The sequence below is a fragment of the Harpia harpyja genome, chromosome 4, assembly GCF_026419915.1.
Source record: "Harpia harpyja isolate bHarHar1 chromosome 4, bHarHar1 primary haplotype, whole genome shotgun sequence".
Classification (NCBI taxonomy): Eukaryota; Metazoa; Chordata; class Aves; order Accipitriformes; family Accipitridae; genus Harpia; species Harpia harpyja.
In genome coordinates this window covers 73,945,696-73,956,222 of record NC_068943.1, presented here as the reverse complement: position 1 = coordinate 73,956,222, position 10,527 = coordinate 73,945,696, and the positions used below count along the sequence as shown (strand labels likewise).

The 10,527-nt window shown below is 43.2% G+C and overlaps 1 protein-coding gene across 1 annotated transcript in view; it reads left to right on the top strand.

Moving 5' to 3' along the window:
• Window positions 1–6,594: 6,594 nt before the first annotated feature.
• Window positions 6,595–10,527, top strand: part of ADGB (androglobin) — a 122,134-nt gene continuing 118,201 nt past the window's right edge. The window contains exon 1 of the mRNA XM_052784793.1: window positions 6,595–6,785. Coding sequence (XP_052640753.1) covers window positions 6,595–6,785 — 191 coding nt within the window. The remainder of the gene's footprint in view (window positions 6,786–10,527) is intronic.

Sequence of the window (10,527 nt, the reverse complement as noted above, 5' to 3'; positions counted from 1 at the left end):
GTCCCATGGGAGGCACCCCACAGTGGAGCAGGGGATGAGTGAGGAGTCCTCCCCCTGAGGAGGAAGGAGCGGCAGAGACAAGGTGTGGCAAGCTGACCCCAACCCCCATCCCCTGTTCCCCTGCGCCACTGGGGGGAAGATGTAGAGAGAACCGGGAGTGGGGTTGAGCTGGGAAGGAGGGAGGGGTGGGGGGAAGGTGTTTTTAAGATTCAGGTTTATTTATTATTATCCTACTCTGATTTGCTGGGTAATAAATTAAACTAATTTCCCCAAGTTGAGTCTGTTTTGCCTGTGATGGTAATTGCTGAGTGATGTCTCCCTGTCCTTATCTTGACCCATGAGCCTTTCATTTTATTTTCTCTCCCCTGTCCAGCTGAGGAGGGGAGTGATAGATTGGCTTTGGTGGGCACCTGGTGTCCAGCCAGGGTTGACCCATCAGACAGGCAAACTACTTTGCTTGAAGCTTAAAGAACTGCTGTTTTCAACTGTGCTTTGCATCAAGGTACCCCAAATCATTGCCTTCCAATATTTAGTGTTTTAAGGAGCAAGGGCTTTCAGTGAGATTGTCCATCAGGATGCCATTTGTATTCATTGGATTATTGTTTTAAGCACAATTAGATGAGACTTACTACAGCTTAAATGGTTATGATGGCACTTGTGTCGTATGTATTATGGCACAAGTTTCATAATGACTTCTGTCATTTTTATGTGTTTCATAAGTTAAAGAGTGTAAACTGTGTTGCAGTATTTTTTTTTGTTTTTAGAGAAGATGATTTATTTTTACTTGGTAGATTGGAAAAACAAGTTTGAAGACATCTTACAGGTATATTTATTTATGGTCTTGTTCCTGATTTTTCTTGAAGAATGTTAATCACATTTATGTTACAAAATATTTATCTAGCAATCTTATATTTTGCATTTTTAAAGTAGTATAACTTTTTGCTTTTAGTGTTTATACACAACTGCAACCCCACTTAAAACTGCACTGAAGTTAATCACTATTAAAAAGGATTTGCTATGATCTGCAGCATGCCTTAACTTAGAACAAGACGACTTAACTTTTTAAATCTCCTGCAAAGAAGTTACATCCTTAGTTGTAAATAACAAAATACGAAAGTAAAATGGTGTACTAAGAGGTTTAATAGGCTCTACAGTTCAGTAGTTAACACCGCATTAAGATTGGGTATTCTCATTTTAAAAACAGACATCCCTCAGGCTACAATCAAAATTCATCATATCTTTTAGTCGAAGGTTTATAATTTTTTTAAGAGGTAATACTACTTCCTCTGTCGGTATCCCCATTTCTTAACAATTCCAATAGCTAGATTGCCACGGTTGCCCTCAACTCCAAACTTTAGGTAAGGGATTTCACACAGTGTCAAAACCAGGAAGTCTTTCATTTTGACATAGAAAGATACTCTAGTTATGAATCATCAAATGTAAGTTTACAAAAGAAAGGCAATCATAGAATCATAGAATCATTTCGGTTGGAAAAGACCTTCAAGATCATCAAGTCCAACCATTAACCATGCCCCCTAAACCATGCCCTGGAGTACCCTATCCACTCGCTTTTTGAATACCTCCAGGGATGGTGACTCAACCACTTCCCTGGGCAGCCCATTCCAATGTTTGACAACCCTCTCAGTAAAAAAATTTTTCCTAATATCTAACCTAAATCTCCCTTGCCTCAACTTGAGGCCATTTCCTCTTGTCCTATCTCCAGCCACCTGACAGAAGAGACCAACACCCTCCTCACTACAACCCCCTTTCAGGTAGTTGTAGAGAGTGATAAGGTCTCCCCTCAGCCTCCTCTTTTCTAGACTGAACAACCCCAGATCCCTCAGCCGCTCCTCATAAGACTTGTGCTCCAGGCCCCTCACCAACTTGGTTGCCCTTCTCTGGACATGCTCAAGCAGCTCAATGGCTTTCCTGTAGTGAGGGGCCCAAAACTGAACACAGTACTCGAGGTGCGGCCTCACCAGTGCTGAGTACAGGGGAACAACCACCTCCCTGTTCCTGCTGGCCACACTGTTCCTGATACAGGCCAGGATGCGATTGGCCTTCTTGGCCACCTGGGCACACTGCTGGCTCATATTCAGCCGGCTGTCAACCAGCACCCCCAGGTCTTTCTCTGCCGGGCAGCTTTCCAGCCACTCTTCCCCAAGCCTGTAGCGCTGCATGGGGTTGCCGTGACCGAAGTGCAGGACCCGGCACTTGGCCTTGTTGAACTTCATACAATTGGCCTCAGCCCATCGATCCAGCCTGTCCAGATCTCTTTGTAGAGCCTCCCTACCCTCAAGCAGATCGACCCTGCCTCCCAACTTGGTGTCGTCTGCAAACTTGCTGAGGGTGCACTCAATCCCCTCATCCAAATCATCAATAAAGATATTAAACAGAACAGGGCCCAACACCGAGCCCTGGGGAACACCAATGGCACTGCCCAGTTCTCTGAGCTACTTTAATTTTCCTCTGCTGTCTGCTCTGGCTGCCTACTCTTTCTTTGCCCAATATTTAAGTGGAGAGAGATCAAAGTTGCGGTGGTCCCCACGGAAACACTTTGGCTTAAAGTTAAGTATGTGCCCTGAGTGGTCCCATGGAACTCAATGGTACAGCTATATTTAAATTGGGCTTGGACAGTTGCTGGGTATTTTATCGAATATTTTGGGGCTGTCTTCCCCCAAAATGAGACTGTATCATGACAATGTGATCAAAAGGTGCTCTAGAAAATAGAGAACTTAACAAAAAGGTAAGTGGAAATAGTAACGCAGCTGGGGTTCAGAACCCTTTCTAGCACCGTGTCAAATTCAGGGGAGGCTGGAGTGCTAGAAAAAGTACATCCCTGGCAAGATCAGATGAGACACAGTACCATAAGATATTTTTGAAATGGCAGTGGGCAGAAGGTCCTGTGCTTAGGAGAAGACTATTTTCTGTTACGCAGCTGGTTGCAGTTTTCTTCCCCTACCTTGTCTTACTCTCATCAGTTTACCCAAGGTACTCATATAATCCGTTTCCCCACTTTGCTCCCTAACCTCAGGCTGACTTTAAGACCTAACAGAATACAGATGCTTGTGAACAGTTTCAGTCTGTCCCTTCGGGGATGGTTTTGCTCAAGTTCAGTTCCCTGTCCTATGTCACCTCAGCAGCTGACTGTTCCTAACTCTGTGCACAGGCTGTTCCTCCCAAGCTCTATCACATACTGCAGGGTTTCCTTTTTCTCAGGTGTTGCCAATCTCCACAGACAACCTCCCTTTTTTTGATGCCCTTTCACCCTTTTTCTGATCATTCACTGCCTGCTGTTCCTGAAATGCCAGCCCACTGCTGTCCTCCCCCATTCACAATTTCCCACTGACCTGTATCTTCCTTATCTCACTCCCACCTACTCTTTCACTTAGTAAATAAGCAGAAGAGAGTAGTGGAAGTAAAAGCACCCTTTCTTTCTGATCTGCTAAACAAATTCATTTCAGAACCTGAATTTTCCTGTCCTTTGATAAAAGAAATGGAAAAAAAAGAAACCCTCCAAAACCCAAGCAAAAGAAAATCAAAATCCATTTCACCTCCCTTTCATCTCCTATCTAACTTTGTCACAACCTCGTGCTTGAAAATACAGCATCTGTTCTTACAGAAGCTTCTGTGTCTAACCCTTTTTTCATGGAAAACTTCCCAGAATCACAGAACGGGTAAGGTTGGAAGTGGCCTTGGGAGATCATGTAGTCCTACACCCCAGCTCAGAGCTTGAGCAGGTTGCTCATGGGCATGTCCAATTTGATTAAGACTCCACAGTCTCCTTGGAAAACCTGTTTCAATGTTTGACCACCCTCACTGTAATAAAAACAAAACAAAAAAATCTTTAACAGGAATTTCCTGTATTTAAATGTTCACATTGCCTCTAATCTTGTCACTGGGCACCTCTGAGAAGACTCTCAGTGTCTTTAGTCTCCCCATCAGGTATTTCTACACATTAAGATTTGCCCCCCATACCATACTCCCAGGCCTTCTGTTAAGGCAAAAACTTTCTCCTGTCTTGTTCTGGAATCCTTGTGCCTTCTGTAAAATCAAAGGAGAGTTAAATCTGAGCTCTAGGACCCCTGAGATGGGCTTTGGTAGTTTTCCTGTTCATAGTTACTCTTTTCCTGCTCTCTCCAGCTAGTGTTTGTAGCTACCAAAAAGCGCAAACTATTTAGGACTAAAAGGCTGTTTTCCTGTGACTTGTGTGTGCGATAGCAGTTGATGATGTGATGGTTTAAGGGAAGAAAAAAAAAAAACAAAAAAACCCAGTGTTTTGAACAGTGTCTTAGAAGAATGTTGACCAGAATGCCACCCATCCATTGCTAACTGGTACCTGTTATCCTAGTATTTGTTTAGCTATATCTAAATGGGTTCCTAACATTCACTGTTCTTGTTTTATTGTCTTGTTTTCATTTTCCAACTGTAAGGCTGCCTCTACCCTAACAACTTTTTCCTTCAGGGAGTGTCTGTGAGAGATACTTCATGGCTTGAGACACTGGGTCAGTGAAACAGCTGATTTGATCTTACAGATTCTTTGCCAGTTACAAAACTAGCTTTTTTAAAATTCAGATTAACTTCTCTTTCCAAACAAGCTGCCCTTGTCATTGCTGTTAGGTTATGGAATTCTAAATTAAGTTCTTGGATAAATAAAAAGATGTAACTTGATGGATGCAAAACTCGAGACCCTTTTTTTTTTCTTCACAAAGCACCTAGATACGTGCTTTTAATGCCATCACTCTTTGCAAACAAACTTATTGTAGAATTTTATGGCAAAAAGGTGCATTTTGAACTTCATATGTAGCAGCTATTATTTAACAGAGCAAAGAATGAAGGGCTCTGTAGCTTATGCATGTTCTCTTCTGGTTTCTGTCTTTCCTCCTTCACCACCCAAAAGTGTTTACAGAGAGACGCACTCGAATTTCAGTTACTTTTCTGTTGTCTTTCACATAATTGTATTACAAGAATTATATTTGCTGGGATGCTGCAAACCTCACTGGTCATCTGCCATGGGATCAGGAAGGAAGTTTTCCTATCAGGAAAACTTTCACAAGTGCCTCTTACACCTATGTTTCATAGATACTTTTCCACAGTAGTCTCTTAGCCCAGTGAATGTAGGAAAGGAAGAGGGACTCAGAGAAATAGATGGACATTGCAGATTATCCGAGGTGGTTTTATCAGTGTTCTGGGTCACAAACTCAGTCCTGTAAGTTCCAGCCTCAGTCTGCAAGATTGCATCAGCATCCAGCAAGGTGTGGAGGTTAACAGCCCTGCACTGGCACTGAAGCGGTAGCCAGCTGCTTGAATTCACCTCTGTCTCTGCTATTATTCATCTGCATGCTCTGATCAATATTTGATAGCGTAATTGTCTGAAGAGAGACCAGCTGCTCAGTTTGAAAAGAAAGAAATAAATAAACCTGGAATGTTTACTTGGTTCTCAAGCGAGAAGTGTCCCAAGGTACCTTATTTAAAATGGATGCTGTTGGACATAATGCTGAAGGAAATGCAAAGATGTGGAAGAATTTTCCACTTTGAAATTTAGAAGTATGTATCCGGCCTTCTGTCATCTTGATATAGATCAAGATCTGATGTTTGTCTAAAATAAGCCTCTAGATGTAGCAACATCTGCATATTTTCTTTGTATCTTTTGATCCACTGATGCCCTCTGCAATTTGACAAATTTTCATTGATTTTTGTATTTCAAAAAGACTTAGCTTGAATAAGCAAAGAAGTATATTCTGTTTTATCACAGATTTTTCATCATGCACTACAGATTGGGAAACAGCAAATAGGTTAAAAGTTAGGAGTTGTTGGCAATAATATAATCTCTGGAATGGCTCTGAAAAATTCTGCTTAGTTTAGTTGAAGTCAACTATCCACTGAACTCAAAAGGAGCTGATTAATGTTAGTTTTACCTGACCTTGGTGGAACTCCATTCACTTTGGTAATCATAGGCTTCATATCAGGAATTAATTAGTTGCATAATTTTGAAACAGAAAAAGAAAATAAATACTTGCACATTCCAGCTCTAAAATCTCTCCAGGCTCCAGCACTAACTTTTTTTTTTTTGCTTCTTCCTCATGTGGTTCAGACGTACTGGTATAAAAAGGGGCAAAAAATTGCTACCGTTTCAAATCAGTACTTTTGCTCTTTACCCGTTCAACAGAAACTTGGTCACGCGGTTAGAATATTTATAACTAAACCGCATTTTTAAATGTCTTTAGCTTTTTTTTCAAGTTACTGTCTTCGGAAAGATCCTCGGGGCTACCGCGTAGGCTCACAAAGCAGTATTTCAGCACCTTCACAGCCAAGCCTTTTATCCGCGAAGGCGCCTTATACCGGATTTCTGGTTCCTTCAGCCTGACGACGGCGGCGAGGAGCGTGTCCCTCCCCCCCCCCCGCCAGACCCCCGGTGCGGTGCCCGCGGGCGGGACGGGGCGCGGGACGGCAGCCCTCGGCCGCCAGCCCTCAGCCGCTGCCCGGAGGCGGCGGGCCCTCCTCCCGCCGCCTGCCCTCCTCCGCGGCGGGGGGCGCCTGCCGGTCCTTCCTGCCGGGGCCGGCGCCGGGGCGGGTGCCGGGAGGACGGGGATCATGCCGGGGGGCCGCTGGCCGCAGGGCTGCTGGGCCGCGGGGCGGCGCTGGAGCCGCTACCTCCGGCGGGCTGGGTCGCCCGGCAACGCGGTGGACGCGGCGGGACCCGCGGCCATGGCCTCCAAGGGGAGCAAGAAGAAGGAGCTCGGCAGCCGTAACAGCTCCGGGCTGCTGGGCGCCTCCGCCAAAGAGTAAGAGCCCCGGGAGGGAAGGCGGGAGGGCGCGGGAGAAGGGTTGTCCGCCCCCCGCGGGCCGCCGGCCGGCCACGGGGTGCGAGGCGGGCGGGCGGGCACACTGCGGTGCCCGGCCGGGGCTGCTGCTGCTTCTGCTGCGGCCGCTCCCGGGCAGGCGGCTCGGCCGTCCCCGCGGCCTTCTGGAAACTTCCCCCGGGGCTTGCCGGCCGCCAGCCCGCCCTTCCTCGGGCCCTGGCGGCCGTTAAGGCCCGCGGCGGCAGGGTGCAGCCTTCGGCCGGCCGCCCGTCGGTGTCGCGGCCTTGTGGCTGCGGGCACAGGCTGGACGTAGGTGCTCGCCCACGGGCCTGTGCGTGCGCGTAACTTGGGCCAAGAAAGTTGACTCGCTCGCATGGGTGCTTCATTAAAAGCGGTTCCATTCAACAGATGAGGTGGGGTTTGGTTTGTTGTTGTTTTATTTTGTTTGGTTGGTTAAACTGGAGGCCCAGCTCTGCACGGAAGTTGTGCTTTCCTCCCCCGATGGTATTTCTCATGCATCTGTCCGGTAGTGTCATCCTGCCAAAACGACGTTGCGGGTGTCTTGTACCGTGGCCGGACTAGCAGACAGGGTGCCTCGGACCTCGAGGAGAGCCGTAGGGACGAGAAACCCACGGTAGGCGGGTGGGTGCCTGGCTTTGTGACGCAGCTGTTTCTGCATGCGAGGGGCAGCGTGTGGGGCCACGGCGCACAGAATGAAGCATTTGACTTACGGTCAGGAGTGGAGAGGAGTAAGCGTTCGCTGAAAGGGTTATTTGGGTTTAAAAGAACCTCGAAGCTGTGAATCGGAGGGGATAATTTTGGGAGTATACACCCTCGTTTTCATCAGGTAGAGGAACTAAGGTAGCTGAAGTTTTCAGGGCAAAAGGGTTAACGATGCTTATAGCACACCAGTTTCATTTACGGAAGGGAAGCACAATTCCCCATGCCTTGAATGTTTGCTTTATGTTAGAATAAATCTGAGGACAAAAATCATTCTTCCTATTAATTTCTTAAATATTTCTGCGTAAGTAGCATCTCTTGAGATATTTAAAAATGATTCACTATTTGCTAGGTATTTAGTGTGAATTTGTGTATTTCTGTGAAGATGTATATTTCTTCCTGCAAAGACAAATAAATAAATAGAAAACATTTACTTCTTTTCACTGTTGCTATTTTGATCTGCAAGTTCTATTTCTATGTTTTGGGCAGCTTTCTCATCCTAAAGTATGTAAGCCTGCACATGTGGCACTGGCAGGATTCAGATGAAAAAGGTATCTGATGGATGTGCTCATGCCCTTTTCTTCTTTTTCCTTCCATAAATAAAGGATTCAGTTGTATCACTTATTTCTCTCTTGAAATCAATCTTCAAATGCCCCTTTGTTCTTATTTCATATCCAGTTACCTAGCCCTTTGCTACATAGTAGCTTCTTATTTCATATTTTCTTACTTCTGTTTTGTATTTCACACCTTGATTCCCATTTTTATAACTTTTCTGCAGTTGCAGGCAGCCAGTATCTCTAATTCCTCCCTTCTCCTCACTGCATCCCTTTGCTTAGTAACTCTTTTTTTTTTGTTTGTTTGGGCCATAGCCATGCAGCCCCTCGTATTTACTGCTTCAAGCAGTTTATAAAAATTTTTCTGACGATATCTAAGCTGTAAGGGACACTTTTATTTTTTAGCACTGTTAGAGGAAAAGAAGTATTTTCTTACTTTCCAGTGTATGTGAAACTGAGTGGGCTGTCACCCAGAAGATTTTGTCCAGTATTTCAGGTTTTGTCCCCCAGTAGGCATTCTTACAGTGTGAAACTTTTCTAGCTGTTCCATTAAATTAAGATACATCTTTTTATGAAGGGTTTAAAAATATGTACTTTTTATATAGTAAAATTGTTAATTGTGCCCTATATCATACATAATAACTTGTAAAAATCATTCTTCTCAAATGAGTAATTTGTATCAGACTATCTAGAACAGTATCTGTCTCTTTCTTTAGTACATTGTTACTTTAGGCTTTATTAAATGAAACCAGGATGGATAAATCAGATTAGAAAATTGTTTTCCCTGTATCAAGTTGAGATGAGACTATTTAGTTACAAACTATTTGAATAATAAGTTTTACTGAAACACCTCTGAAATGCAACCTAGGAGATACGGTCGCATTCTATTTGTAATCTCATGTTGGACCTAAAGGCCAGGAGACATGATTTATCTCTCACTCTGCAATTATCAACTAATTGCAATGCAACTAATGTCTAGCATATGCCAATGTTAATTCAACGTTAGCTAAGAATCAGAGCACAGGAATGTTTACTCCCTTCACTAAGGCTGTTTTATCACTTTATATCACATAAAGTGTAGTAGCTTGAAGATGTCCTAACGGTGGCTTAGTGACTCATGTTACTAAACTATGGAAGAAACTGTCACAATAGCCTGATTGTAATGCAGAACTTTCAAGACACAGAATGTATAGCTTGTATTAATTTTTTTCATTAAGCATGTAACTTTGTATAGCTTGTATTAATTGTTTTCATTAAGCATGTAACTTCTGTTTAAACTGTAGCATGTCTTTTGGGTTTATCTGCTCTACCATTGTGATGCAGAGTGCCCTTGTAAACAGGAGCAAGTCTTAGCAGTAAAGGTGTAGATGTTTCAGTGTATGTGCTGTATAAATTTCCATATGACGCCTTATTGTCCTGAAAGATATTTAGGCATATGAAGGGATGAAGTGACCTTTTAAAACAAAACAAAACAACCCTCTTATTTGATGGAACAGCTTTTAATATACAGAACTACCACTGTTTGTGTTTGTATCAATTAATATTTATATTATATATATATTACCAGAAATGCTGGTAATGTAAAAGGGGAAACCAGGAAATCTGTGACACAAAAAATCTAAAATTTCAGCAAATCTGATACAGCAACTAATTTCCTGACTAACCTATCTGTACTCACTTTTTATCATTCTGCAAAATTACTAAGGCCTTTTGGATGGATTGATGAAAAAATGTTGGTTTAGGTCAATGCATGTCTTGCCAAGTTCAGCAACTGACCTGATAAACCTTCTTGTTTAAGCTGTCAGGAAAGATTTTACTTTAGCATCTGTTGAGCTGTAGATAATGAATTTAAATAAAGGAAAGCTGGTGACAGCTTATTCTAAACTTTGTGTAAATAAATTCTTGTCTTGAATCCAAAAATTTACAGAAAAAGTAGCCTCATTTTCTCTTGAAACAGTAGAGAATGGTGCTATAAATAAAATATTTACAAATTTGAATTCAGCACTTGCTACACTTTCAATCATATTGTTTTGCTCTCTAATTTTTAAGTGCGTTCTGAGTTGATTAAAGGCTCTATTCTACTACAGTGTTTAGTCTCAGTGAGATCTTCATCCTGCTGAAAACCCACACGCATCTTAGTACTCTCTAGTCAAAGATCTGGGTGAAAATCTGGTTTTGCTGAAATCAGTGAAAATTGTTGATAGCTGGAAACTGAACACAGTGGGGCTAAAGGTTTACCCTTGAGAACACTTTTGACACCTTGAAGAGCCTTTCTTCTTGCTTGCCCTTGTTTACCAGATAGATTGGAATCTAAACCCCAAACCCAATACCAAAAAGACATTTTAGCATTCTTAGTCCCTCTGAAAGGATGGAAACATTGAAACATACTTCTTTTCTTTACTCATGCTATACGCAAGTGGTCTCCAAACTTTTTTGATCCTGCAGCCTTA